General features: G+C 42.6%; 1 protein-coding gene across 1 annotated transcript in view; it reads right to left on the bottom strand.

The window, feature by feature from the left end:
• The window catches only part of PCSK2 (proprotein convertase subtilisin/kexin type 2), a gene marked incomplete at its 5' end in the record, with an annotated part of 84857 nt that overhangs the window by 11883 nt on the left and 58377 nt on the right, over nt 1-14597 (bottom strand). Inside the window, 2 exons of the mRNA XM_009328260.1 lie at nt 240-455; nt 12516-12691. Of these exons, the coding sequence (XP_009326535.1) occupies nt 240-455; nt 12516-12691 (392 nt within the window). The remainder of the gene's footprint in view (nt 1-239; nt 456-12515; nt 12692-14597) is intronic.

Below are 14597 nucleotides of genomic sequence, written 5' to 3'. Positions count from 1 at the left end.
TGCTTTCTGCTAAAAGAAAGCACCAACTATATGAAGCTCTAAGAGATGGAAGATCATTGCTTTCCTCAATATTAATCCCACATCTCCTCAGCTGACAGTTTTGGCACGATCATGTACTGCAAATGAGAAAACATCCATCTCAACAAAGGACCATCTGCTGCTCCAAAGCAGACAGAGTTGTAATAGGTTGTGGGAGTGTACAAAGACAGCAGCAACAGGACAATAATATCTGGACTCACCACACCAGCCTCCGGATTTCTCTTCCTCCCATTACTAAAGGTGGAGGCTAAGGTTGAAGAGCAGCTTTCATCATACAGAGCTGTCCGTCCATCATTTATAGCAGAATTGATGGAGATTGTCCACATGCTCGATGCATAACCGTCACAGTTACAGTCATCATAGCTGCCCCCATCTCCAGAGGCCCAGACATAGATGCTTCCTTTGCCGCCTCGGCCCTGTGAAAGGGGAAAATTGACCCTCTTGGGTTAAATTGCAGATAGGAGATAGCAGCTACTTTAAACTGCACATCTAATTGTAAAACTAGGCATCTATTAAGGAGAAAACTGGTCCAAACAAAATATAAATCAAACTTCAGCTGAAATAACATGGATTTCTGCAGGTTATTAAATCCAGTTAACTGGCAGCCTCAGCCAGTTCTGCAGCCTTGCATACACAGAGCACTTCCATTTATCTCCTGTTTTCTTTGATGCCCTGAAAGCTCCTGTGCCAGATGCTAAGACATTTTATGGATTCATTAGCGTTTATGTCAAGGTCTCTGTACTATGAGGAAAGTGTTCTTTTAAAAGGGATATAGGTCATCTCATGCGCTGGGTTTGTAAGATCCAATTAGGTTCAGGCAATGGCTAAAAAACTCCATAAAACTGGCACATTTTTCTCTCAACAGATTTTTCTCCAAAGGTATCACTGACTCAGAGCTGTTTTTCTGACAAACCAGCTTCTACTACTAAGCAGAAAACAAAGTTATGGGACCATGTGAATCATCTACAGAAAGATGGTCTACCAATTACACTAGGAAGGCAAGAGATGGACGAAGAGTCTGAAGCTGATGGGCAGCTATAAAAGCTTCCCATTAGTTAAAGGAAAGAAATCCGTATCCTCTCCCCAGCTTCCAGATAGGCAAGGAGTGGGAAGGGATCAACTCAGCTCCTTCTTCTCATTCCATACTAAGAAAGAGGTAGGGGCTGCCTGGAAGACGGTTAGACCTGAGAACCCTGACACTCAGGGAAAGATCAGTGCTACTGAACCCAAAGCTCAGATCTCCCACTGATTCCAGCACAGCCACCATTTCTCTCTGCGTTTAGTCTGATGTAATCTGATGTTTACTTCCAGCAGCACCAAAAGGGGGCAAGGCCTCAATTTAACATACTGTTTATACGCATTGGGCAGAAGGTAAGAAAAAAATCTCTTCTGGCCTCTTCACTGTCCAGCGTGAAATGGAAGTTAAAGAATATACAAACATAGCAACCTGCAATGGTATTTTAATAGGGATCCTTTTCTGCCAGGAATTTAAATCAAATCTGAGCTCCCAGCAGTAGCTTCTATTTTTCATCATACCCCACTGAACAGAGCAACCTCATTATTTCAAGCACGTTAGTGAGTTGCATTATAATTCACTGAATTGCACAGCAGGTTTGCTGCCACCGGGGTACATAACATCTCAGGACATAGATTTTCATAATAAAGATGATGACTATGAAAAAGCTTATTGAAATCAGCCTAAGAACTCCCACAAAGATCTGCGATCAATCATTTGAGTTTTAAGGGAGGAGGATACTGTTGCAAAAGTATATACTCTAAAAACAAAATAATTCCAGCAAATTATTTAAAAAAAATCAAAAAGATCAGCATAACAGGAACAGTTATGCCTCCTTTCCCCTTTGACTTTTTCCCCTACAGGGCCCAACCCTGGGCTTTGGACTCACTTCAGAGGCTACATCCCAAGCTTGTCATCGTGCCCACATACACCATCACATCACCTTGCTACCATCTGCCTCCTTTGGACAGCCTCGGTGGCAGCCCAAGCACATCTCTGTCTGTCCCAAAAAGGCAGGCTGCTGCCCAACGCAGAGAGCAGGTGGCTGCTGGTGCCAGGACTAGGACGTTTGGCACGTACAGACCCGTTCTTAAACAACCTTTTCCTTCCAGCCATTTTAACGGGACAGGAAACACTTCATTTTCATGTGATAAATTCACAAAAGTAGTTTGGTGCCTGGAAATTAGCCTCTGCAGCGTTCGGCATGGGGAAGCAGACTTAGCCCTGCTCGGCAAATTCTTCCATGCTGCCAAAACCGCAGCATTTCACCCCATGAGTGGGATTTGTGGCAGAATGGCAGAAAATGGGAGTAACAGATTGCTGGCGGGGAGCAGAGGGAATCCACGGAGGAACCGAAATGTAGGCTCAAATTCGTGGGTGGAGTTAGCCTGCTTGAGTGCTGCTGGGGACCGGTTTTCTGCATGTAATTACTGTAACGTGAAAACGGCCTCAGGATATCACTTCTGTAAGTGTCACATCCACAAGTGTGGCTTAGTGTTAAAAACCATAATTCACCTCTTAACACTCTAATTTCAGTTGCCTTTCCATTTTAGCCAGGACAGGGAAGAGGAGCAAACACTACTGGAATAAACTGACAGCAGCGCAAGTGCATTATTTACAATGATGCTTAGGACTTGCTTCTTATATTTCCCACAGCCAGACCTGCAGTAGTTGGAGAGTTTACACAGGCAAACTGTTTGGTGGATGCCCTCAGGCATCATTTCATTTACCAGGCGGAAATATATGGCTTCAGGGGAAGTGAATTTTCAATTCTCTGGATGGTAGTAGTCTAAACCAGAAAAATCTAAGTTGGGTCAACTAAGTGTCACATTTAAAGCCAACTGAAAACTCCTACTTGCATCTCGACCTTATGCAAACCTCAGAAAATTCAGTGATGTCACTCAACTTAGGCTGCTGTAAATTTAGGCCAAAAACAGAACTGGAGAAGGTACTAGTAATACACACTACAAACACCAGAGGGAGCATGAAGGAAGATTCAGGAAGAAGAGAGAAGACCAGCAAGATAATAAGACACATTTTAAAGAGTATCTTTCATCCAGAATCCTGTTGAAACCTGCTCATTTCTCCCAAAAGCAACGCACAGCGTGGCACCCACACTTCTGAGCCATTTGAAACCGTATCTCGCTCAGGGCTGAAAACGGATCTCAGTGCATTTAGTACTAGCCCAAGAGAGGCTCACCTCTCAATTCAGGCTAAACCAGAATTAAATCCTGGGCAAGGCTGGATGCTTAGAAAGTCAGACAGCTACTGAGAAGCTCTCTTTGCAGAAACAGCAGGTTTTCTATTTCCAGTGTCCTTCGTGGGATGTTGTGCTACCAGCAAAAAATATCCCTGAGAAATTTTCTTACCCCTTTTCTCATCTTCTAAAGAGCATAATCCCAGAAAAACTTCTTTACTGAACTACCTTGCAAAAGTGAATTGGCAGGGGACTGCAGCCTAATTCACTTTATGTAACTTCAGGCGCATCTTGAACTTCTTTTTTCCTTGTTACTGTGTTCATTCATCACGCTTGCTGGGCTAGCACCTAAGCCACTGTTTCTCAAAGTTTTGATTAGATCACACTATGCCGATAAAAATGGGTGGTATTTGACAATTCCATTTGATGGAAAGAACATAACAGTCTTTACAACACGTTTCTGATGCACTTTGGCTTTGACCTAATCCTTCAGTCATAGATCAGGACTAACAGTTTCCAAACAGTACAAGCCAAAAACAAAGAACAGACTCCTACCCTGAAAAGCCAAGTACCAGGGAGCGACAGCACTGGGACACCAGCAGGCAGATGGGACAAGAAGAAAAAAAAGCAGCACCTGACTGTGAGGAGGTATTTTTTTTGGGCGCAGCAAGAAGGTATTTCAGGATAAGGACAGCCAAATGGTTTGCTGATGTGTATGGACTGTCCCATGTCTAAGGAAGGAAATGCAGATGGAGCAAATTTGAAAAAAATATGAAAAGTTACAGAACTGGAAATTGCTTTCTGTAACAAATTTAAAGCACATATTATTTTATAAGCACCTTTCTTTTTGCGTGACATATGAAAGCTATTTTGTAATTCTCCCCCTTAAGAAAACAGAAGTGTTTCAGCACCTTCTATATAATTTAATAGCAATTTATGTGCCTGCTATGTAAGAGATAGGCTGGTTTTCCAGGAAAAGCAAAAAATTCTACAGCTTTTTCAAGTCTTTGCCATGGGTCCTACTGACTTATGAATAGGACTCGGTTAGTTTCCATCCCCTATTAATTTTGACTGTATTTTCCTCTGAAAAGAGTGTTTCTTTCTCTTCAGTACAGAAGAGAATACTGATTATTTGAAAATCCTTACATGTTTTGTAATTAAAAATGGCATCATTCAGTAATGATTGCTAATTATCTTAGAAAGCGTAGTTTGCAGCCCAGGCAGGAAACGCAAAATCGCCATCGTGTCCCCAGGCTGGGGCATGCCAAGGCAAGGACAGACTGTGGAAGAGCTGTGGGACCATTTGCTCGCTGTCATGACTTGGCGGGGAGCATCGGGCTGGGCTCTCAAGACATCCAGAAGCCTAAGCAGAGACCTTGCTCTGCCTTGGTCTTGCCACCAGTCCTGTGCAGGAGCAGTCCAGCTATGCAACATAAGCCAGCTGGAGGCAGTGAGTCCTTAGCATCGCTGAACTGCTGCTCATCTTTTGCACTGCCAGGGTTTTCTGGAGCCTGCCTGCGTGTTCCTGCATCCCTGACACGGTGCCAGCTGTACAGCCCATTGAGCCCTCGCTCTCCTGGCTCCTCCAGCTACCTCTGCATCTGCCAGGCTGATCTCCCCAGAGCAATCTGGTAGCCTGTGACTTCCTGGATCCCTTTGCTTCTTTCCTATACTGATTTCTTGGGGAGTGCTAAAATCTAAAGCAAAAGCTAGGCAGAAACACATGCCTGACAGCCAGCCAAATAATCTCAATTTAACCACACAGACACCAAAGTTTTAAGCAGGAAACGTATCTGGATTTCCAAAGTTTGCCACTGCACACGTTCAGGGGACAGCTGTCTTCTTTGAGCTGAATGCCTTAGCACTTCTCCCATGTCCAGCCCCTTCCAAAAGCCTGGAGCGGCTGTACTGTGCCCCTGGAAAAGCCCAGGATGACTGGTCTCCCCAGCACACCCGCAAGTCGTGGAGTTCAGCGCAGAAGGGTTATCCTACTCAAATTGACCGCTGCTGACGGTGGTGTCCCTTCACTGCTGGCCTAACCCTGAGGCATTCAGTGGGAAAGGAGGAAAGGCTGTTTTGGCAGGAGCAAGAACTCAGCTAAACACTTGGCTGCTATGCAGAGGACTGTCACTTGGAACCATGTCGTGCTTCTCCTGCTTTTGTCCCTTTCATATTTTGTTGCCTTCAATAACTGGCTGTCTAGTTCGCCCTAGCAGATTTCCAAAACTATTTGGGTCAAGTAATAATCACCTAAGTACAAGAAACAGCTGCATAGAGATTCTCAAAGAACTAAGCCCTATAATTGTTTAAACCCTAACAAAAGGCTTTACATAACTTATTCTAGACTTCATCACAGAGTACTGAACTCCCAGCCACCAACCCCCAATTAATTGCATAATTGTTAATACCTCCTTTGGCTAAAAATAATGCTTGAGCCATTTTCTATGTATAAATTACTGTTGAAACTGGATGGACTTCTGTTAGCCAAGAGAAATGAATGGAAAATTACACTTTTGGTGAAGAGAGGGAGCATTAGGTTTCAATTAGGGTTCAGTCCAGCAGGGAAATGGGGAGGGAACTTTGAAAATGCTGAGATAAAACCTTTTAATTATCCATTCCCTTTTTGTTGGATCCTGGGTTGCATACCACAAGTGATAATGCATTACTGTAGTCGAACAATTCTGCAGGCGTACTTCTGGTATCAATAGTATTTGCAAAAATCAACCCCATCCTCTTTTCAGTATTTCTGAGCTAGATTATCACTGAGAAAAAGATTCTAAACACCCAATTTACTTTCCACCAGTGACGATGCTGGTTTCTCTGCCCAGAGCTCCCAACTGGTGTGATGAACCCTGGCCTCACAGCTTCACCTGTGGCTCTTGCTACAAGCCGGGAACTTTTGCACAGTGTTGCATCAGCCTTGCTGGGAAGCAAAAGCACATGGCTGCTGAGTTGTGGCACAGAGATTAGGCAAGAACGCTCCTGGGGTCAGAGCAAGACAGCAAAATCTACATTTTGAGGCTGTATTATTGTCTTGCCTCCTTAGAAAACAGTAATTTACACATCCATAAAGAAAAGATTTACATTTAGAGCTTACAAATATTGCCATGTTGGCCCAACCTATTGATGCTGCAGCTTTCTGCTCTTTATGTGACAGTCATCTGAGTCTTTGTGAAGGGCAATATTTAACCCTGTCACAGGCCCACGCGAAGCACAAACATATGACAGCCAAGGCCCTGAGTTGACCAAGACATCCCTGAGGAGGCCAGTATCACAACAGAAATCAGCAGCACTTGGGTTTTGCTCCTGTCCTGTCCTCAGAGGCACATGCCCATTCCCCCATCTGTGGTAGGAAAGCAGATGGTCACAGACTGATCTCCAAACCTGGGTCATGTACTCAGTGAAAGGTTGTGTATCCCATCACCAGGTCAGAAAAGCTGGTCATGTTGTTTTACAAAAGCCTGAAAGTATCCCCTTGTCAGATGAACGGGGTGACTTCAGAACTCCAAGCAGATATAACATACTCGTGTGGGGTTTTAATAAGGTTTGATTTCAGCTTACATAAATAAGACAAGGCATGGAATTATAATGCATATTCCAGACACAATAGCAATAGGATACTAAAGGGCTCCCAAGTTATAAAGTTTGTAAGGCTTCCTCAGAAATGGAGTAATCAGATGGTTGCCAGATCATAATCTAATTTCCCTATCCTCACTTGGCTGTTGAGCAAATAAAATTATGTTAGAGGTATCTAACTGCATATACTTTATTAACGTGCTATCTTCAGCATATTTCAAAGAACAATAACACAATGTCTGTGGCCTTGGAGAGAAGCAAATGAGAAATATTTCTGTTTGTTTTTAACACTGTCCTTTCTTCTTTCATTGGTGAGCCCAATTACAGAGCCATGATGAGACTATAAATTCTTAATATCGCCCCCCTGGCTATTTGTACTTGTGCGGCATTTTCTTAGGTAGAACCGTATTATGGAAGCAATAACGTTTTCACCAGCACAAGCACAAATGGATCATGTCTTATATATTCCGGCTGAGCCGGTGAAGTCTCAAGAAATTAATTCAGTCCATGAGCAACTCCTCACAACCCACTAATATAAAAGCCTACATCATAAAAATGCAATAGATAGAGACCAGCTTAGCTTGATTACTTCTTTTTACTGCCTTAAATTCCAATAGCTGAAGCTGGAAAGAACTGGACTCACAAAATGGCAAATAAGAAACATTTACTGGATATTGCATTAAAGACAGGATGTACCATAAAACATGGGTGGAATTAGTTCTTGAGCTAGTTACCTTTTCCTGTTTAAGATGACTGCTGATAAAATTCTGGATGCAAGGTACCAGAGAACAAAAAGTCTGTATTTAAGAGAGTTGTGCTGTCACAGGAATCCCATCTACCGTCCCTACCTCCCCCTCCAAGCTGTCTATCCCCAAAAGTGGTCAGACAAGGGATACGTAAATCACAAAGCATTGCTTTGTCCAGCCATACCATATATAAAATGCTACTACTGGCTCACTCCCCCTTCTCTGAAATGAAAGTACTGCTCAATCAGATGAGATAGCTAGCTGTGCTCAACACTGCCAGGCTGCTGTTCCTAAGTCCATCATCCTGGTTTCTTGCTCTTCCCTAAATTTTAGTTTGTATTTCTGCACTTGCAATAAAATCCCTCCATAGCTCATCAAAGAAATACACCTGCAAATATGTGACACGGAGTGATTAGGAGCGATGAAACTGAGCACATGAGCAGCCTGGTCTTGGTGCAGGGCTAAGATACCTCAGGACAGCCCAGAACAACGTTAAGTTGGTGATTTACTGAGACTGTAAAGAAACATACACCTTTTCTCCCTAGACCCCATAACCTGCTGCTGACCATAGATGTGGCTCAGACAGAGTCTAGAGGCCCAGATAATAAAATCTCATTAAGGATATCCATCTTCTGCAAGTGTGTTTAGAGAAAGAGAGCAAGTGACAGAGCGCATTCTCTGGATCTCTTTCACCAGACAGAAAGCATTTGTCCCTTAGGCTGTTGCAGACTACCCTAATGGATACGTGACTTGGGCACAGTCTAGCACAGTCTCCTGTTACAGCTGGCAGCCAGCATCAGGTGCCTCACAGCCAAGGGCGAGCGCAAGACCTCCTCATTAGGCAGGTACTAGATACTCACAAGTTTCAGCCTGGTCTTTAAAACCTAGAAGCTGTATTAAGTCCTTTCCAACTATGTCCCAAATATGTGTTTTCTAGCAGCTGGAATTTGTATTAGGTAAGATTGTTCATCTGTGTCAAACCAGTGCTGGTAATTGCCGAACTGCTTGTGGATGTTGGTGTGTATGAAAATCTTTCAATCCCTATTCTCAAGCACCTGCTAATTCAGCTGTGAGCTCGTTTATCTTTGCAGCGCAACTACCACTATTCAGTGACCCAGTCACGCTGCTGACTACTGCCCCTGAACAAAAGTCATGAGATAACACAGTGAAGCACAGATTGCACTAAAAATGAGTGAGATCGTGGCTTAATAACAAAAAGCAGCTTGAGTCCCCAATACCTTCTGATTAGATGTATTACACTGACACCAAGTTCATGCATACGCCATCCCCTTTATGTTCAGCCTTAGAGAAGCAGTTAGTAAAACAGCCCATGAAGGAGTTGCCAATGTGATACAGATTCCGCTGTCCTTAATTACGATATTTTAGTGCTGCCTTTATTTATGCTATTTATCTTACAAGCGAAGAGCACACTAAAGTGAACGTAAGATTAAGACAGAAGGTAAGAATTAGCTTAACAAATGCCAGGAATGGGAAATGGAAGAGGAAAGGTAGGAAGATGTATCAGCCTTAGCCCACCTGGTTATAGCTGCACGGCTTCAAGCCATAAAAACAAACATACAAAGAAGAAGTCTCACAGTTTCTGCAGTTAGCATCATCTTACCGTTATCAGGTGACTAGTTACCCCCCGCATCCCAGCAGCTCTGGAACAAGGACTTCAAAAGGACATGAGAGTGGAATGGAGTTTGGGGGAAGGATGAAACTCTTGTCAGTGAGTTTCTCCTTGAGCCGGGTTCCCAAGTATGCTGGCAACAGGGTAAACATTACCTGTGTTTGTCAACTCAGTTAACTGCATATTCCCAGTAAGAATTTCGTATCACTCCCACTTATTTATTTTTAGTTTATTGCATAAGAAGCAAGGATATTAATCTTGCTCTGTGCAAGAGATCTTACATTTCCTTCTAGGACATTTGAAAGTATTGCTTTTAGTTTAATAACACATTTTTATTCTCAGCATGTTGCTTCCTCCCCGCCAATATTTCAGCTTCATCACTAATTCATGAACCATCACTCTGGTGAGAATCAGCCCTAGACTGAGAAAAAGAATTCCTACATTTATTTGTCTCTTGGTTTATAAAAGAAACTTTTCTCTTTAATAAGAGGGTTTTTTTTTATTCTGAAAAATCATCATAAATTAGATTTACATTTGTACAGTCAACAGAGACTTTGGCGCATATATTATAGACCAAAACTAGGTAAAAGGGTATTATATCAAAGGCTGGTTAGTCTTTTACGTGCAGGAAAGTGTGTAGTGGGTTTTTCAAAGCACCATGGAGAGTACCCAGCATCCACTGACATCTTGAAATATCTTTAGAAAATCTGGCTCTCCACAAAAAGAGATCAGAACAAACTATACCCAAAAAACCCTTCTATGACAGGAAACTTAATGAGCAAAATAAGGGTAGATAAAGCTATGATCACAACACAAAGGGAGTTATCTGGGGTGGAGCTGTCTCTTCATTCATGCATGTATTGCCAGGAGATGGCTGGGATACTACCACTATAAAATTAAGTGTAACTGTCCCTGGACAACATCTTTCTTGGGTAGAATTCTGTATCATTCCTTCTGCTCTCTAATTCTGCAATGGCTGTTTGACAGAACTGGTTTCCTAATGCAGGCTCTCCTGTTAATTTTATGTTTTCTGATAAAGTACGAGAGCAATCCTTCCCAGAGCGCAGCTCACCGTCACCATTCTCTCTCCTTCGCAAGCATTCAGCCTGAGAGATCTCAGGGCCCCTTCTGACCTTAATATTGCAAATTATTTCTTAAAGAGAATTACAAACACTTCTGAGGGGAAGGCATGAAAAATGTAATACGCCCAACACTCCCAATTATGGGACTATGACCAGACAATAAAACAGAAGAGAAAAATTCCTTCTCCTATACTTAACATTCAAAGAGAAGGTTAATTCCAGTGTAACTCCACAAACTAAAGCATATGGCGATACAATAGCAAGTTAATTGAAAGATCTTTTAAATACCAAACTGCAAAAAAGCATGACTACAGTTTAAAATCTGCTTCTCTTGAGAGGGTAAAATACCTCTATTTAGTTTAGTTTGCATTCCCCTGCCAGGGTTATTAGTGCCTTTTCTGTTACTTTTAGATGAGTTCTGCATAGGAGAGTAACAAAAATTATATGGGAATTTTTCTATATTCAGAGTTTTTGTCTGCTCCAACCAACATTAGTGGAAAGAAGATCAAGGATCCACTAACTGTAAGACATCAAGGTGTTGCTAAAAATATATCAACTGTGTCACATACTTAAGAAAAATTCTCCCCAGGACAGGAGTATTTAAGGGGATCTTTATGGAGACACTAGAGAAATGAAAGTAAGTCATGAGAAGAAATACAGCTTGTGTAAGATGACTTCAGAGGGACTTTGAGCTTGTCAGAGGTTTGTAAAGTTTATACTACCAAACTGAGCAGACTAAGGAGAAATTTGTGACAAGTCTTCCTGTGTTATTGCAGTACATTGCCAATTTTATGGGCGAGAGCATGAAGATGACTATTATTCATCTCTTATAGGCAAAACATTTGAGAAAGGATCTCGCAGGATTTGAGAAAGCTTTAGATGCTTCACTACCTACCTACCACGGTAGGTAGATTTAATTATCATGTCACAAAACACGGTAAACTGAATGTGCTGCTCATAGCGAGGTGGTGATGAAGAGTGGGAGAAACTAGCACAAGTAAGAGGGAGAAATAATTTGGATGGAAAAATGAGTAATTGTGGAGCTCCCACACAAAACCACCCCAGAAGTTCTGGGGAATTTCAGATCTTTTCATTATGGAAACCCATTTACGATCAACCAAGGGGAGGAGGCTCATTCCCTACAGCACCAGGAACAGCTGTGGTTGTCCTGGCTGCATGACACCAAAGAGATGGAGACAGAGCCATGCAAGGTTGGTTTGTTTGTTTTGGACCGATTTGTTTTCTTTTTGAGTTGTGGCACACATTTTACCCAACCTTCTAATAGAGTACAGGTTTAACAGATTCCAGGGTCACAGAATCATACAATGGTTTGGGTTGGAAGGGACCTTAAAGATCATCTAGTTCCAACCCACCTGCCATGGGCAGGGACATCTTCCACTAGACCAGGTTGCTCAAAGCCCCATCCAACCTGGCCTTGAACACTTCCAGGGATCGGGCATCCACAACTTCTCTGGGCAACCTGTTCCAGTGTCTCACCACCCTCACAGTGAAGAATTTCTTCCTTATATCTGAAAGAGGGTAGATTTAGATTAAAGCCATTATTCCTTGTCCTATCACTACATGCCCTTGTAAAAAGTCCCTCTCCAGCTTTCCTGTAGGCCCCCTTCAGGTACTGGAAGGCTGCTATAAGGATGATATTGAGTGTCTTTAACAAAGACCACAGACTGTTCCTACAAGGAGGTGGAAAGGTGGGAATAAATAAGGAGGCTCCTGCTACTGGGGAATAATATTACTCCATGGATATCTGAACAGTTGTGGTTCAATCACAGCTATAATAATGACCATGTATGAGTGACCTGAAAGACACTACAAATCCAAAATGATCATTAAATTGGTAGCACACCAAATCAGACAATGTGGTGTCAGTAGTACAGCTAGCATGTTTCAACCTGGGGAATATTTACAGGATCAGGTTCTTCCATTTTGACTGTGATGGCACATGAAAAGCATACGTAAGCTGACTAGAGATAAAGAGTTCTATGCAAGAGAGCATGGTATTCCGAGACTATACAATAAAAGCAATGCCACAACATTGCAGAGAGAACATCGATGGACCTCGGAATACACTGAAAGTTGGGATAGTTTACACAATTGCATTGTGTTCTGCAACATCTATGGGAGGACCATGTATTCCCAAGTCATTGGTTTCAGCGCAAGTGTGTACATATCATTCTGCCCCAGTACCCAGATTATTTAATAAGACTATTACCTTGTTCACACCATCTGCCATCGCTTGCAGTGTTAGCTCTCTAGGTCCATCCACAGTCTTTCCATTATCAGTTGGTCCCCAGCTGGCACTATATATATCTATGACTTGAGGCATATGACTGATAGAGGAAGCCTCAATAATGTCTGTCATAAATGGCTGGTCGAGCATTCGAATACCTGTGGATTTAATCAACATAAACATGAATCATGCATTGCCCAGCACAAGATGAAATCTCAGCACCTGGAGAAGTCCCCCAGTTACAGGTATTTTAATTCACTGGCAGTTTCACCCACTCAGTAATTCCGCACTTGGCATTCACGTTTCACCAGAGTGTGCTTACACAGCAGGATGGCAGCACTTGAACACCCAACCACAGCAATGCAGCATGGCCCAGAAAGAGAAAGCACTTTATTGTTAGCTTTCTAATTACATAGTATTTTCCATCTACTATTTGAAAACACTTTTTAAACAGTAGCATTCAGCAATCTCAGCATTTCATAGCATTTAAATAATATTAATAGTATTTGAAATAGTATTTTGTAACAACTAGGGAAAAGGATTAAGGCCTCCCCACATCCCTAATTTATCTCAGTGATGCGTTGACACTTCATTAGTTTTTCAAGTAATTTTTCCTGTTTATTTTGGTTCTTCTCCAGAATTTAATCAGAGAGGGGAAACACACTACACAACAATTTCCTGGAAAAATATCATTGTGTCAACATGCAGACTCAACAGCAAAATATGGCCAGTATTTGGAGAAAAAAGCAAACTAAAACCTGCTTCCTTTAACCCATACTGCAGTAGAAAGAGTTTAAACGATACAATCCTAGGACATGCCAACTTCATAAAACCTCAAAGTGTTGGCCCTAAGCAAGCCAGAGAGTGTGACAAAGACAGCAGCACAAGCCCTCACATCCATCATGCCCCACACATAGGACAGTTTCATTGATAGCCAACCTGTCAGTGGCTTTTGGATGAGACCTGAGCAACCAGGGACACATTCCAACTCTCACTTGTAGCCTTGAGTTGAAGTTAAGTTTTTCCCAACAGTTTTAGGACACAGATGGGACAGAAATCAATACCACAGAGCCAAACAGTGTGAACGGCAGCGAGGACCCTGATTTAGAAGCCAGTGCTTTTACTATATTCAATACAAAATCCATGTGCCAAGTGTGAGGCTGGAAAAAGTGGTATAAACTTCAAATAGAAACCAAACCAAAGCTGGATAATTCCTGATCTGTTAATTCAAGCTAGAAATTATGAAGTTAAACTCAATGAGTGAGAAATCCCTTCACATGCTTGTAAAATGCAGATCTGCGCTGAAACCACAGAATTAATTATTGACCCTGGGGAGGTAGGGGAGCAACAGAAGGAGCCAAGCCATCTGGTTTGACTTTAGGGCAAAAAAGAGGTATGGGAAACAAAACACACGATGCCGCAGAACCTTGGCTACAAACTTCCAATTCTACCTGCAAACATGGACCTTGAATCATGTCAGCAGCAGACTCTCGGCTCTAACGAGCTTCCAAGATCCCACTGACCACACGGTGGTGCTACAGGTGCACGCCGTCCTCAGGCAGGAAAGGCTGGCTTTTCCAAAAATCGGTGGGGATTTTGCTACAAAGTGGGCAAGTATGGAAGGCTATTTGTAGGCTGTTGGTCGTGAGAAAAGGCCTTCACCTCTTGATTTTTAAGCAACCAGCTTGAAGTTGTAGAGTTCTACTAACAATACAGATGAGGTCCAGCCAAAATCCCATGCCTCAATTCACATTCCCCTAAAAGTAGCTGTTGCCAGAACGTAAATTTTGTGAAATGTCCTATCCCTGAAGGGGACGTTACTATTACTGAAGAAAGGGGACAAGCACTAGACCTGCCTGGCCAGTTACTAACTCTCGATGATATTTCTTGGGGTAACAGCTTAGCAAACACTGCATGGTGCCCTTCTACCACGGAGATTCAGCTTTTGATTGTGTAGGTGACAGGTGAAATGTAGCTTTCCCCAGATTCTTCGAACACCACGGTGAAACAGGGCAGAGCAGAGCTGCCCATGCATACACACTGTGATCCATTCCCAGGAAGCAA

Source organism: Pygoscelis adeliae, unplaced genomic scaffold (genome assembly GCF_000699105.1).
Source record: "Pygoscelis adeliae isolate BGI_AS28 unplaced genomic scaffold, ASM69910v1 Scaffold547, whole genome shotgun sequence".
NCBI lineage: Eukaryota > Metazoa > Chordata > Aves > Sphenisciformes > Spheniscidae > Pygoscelis > Pygoscelis adeliae.
This window is presented reverse-complemented; position numbering and strand designations above follow the sequence as displayed.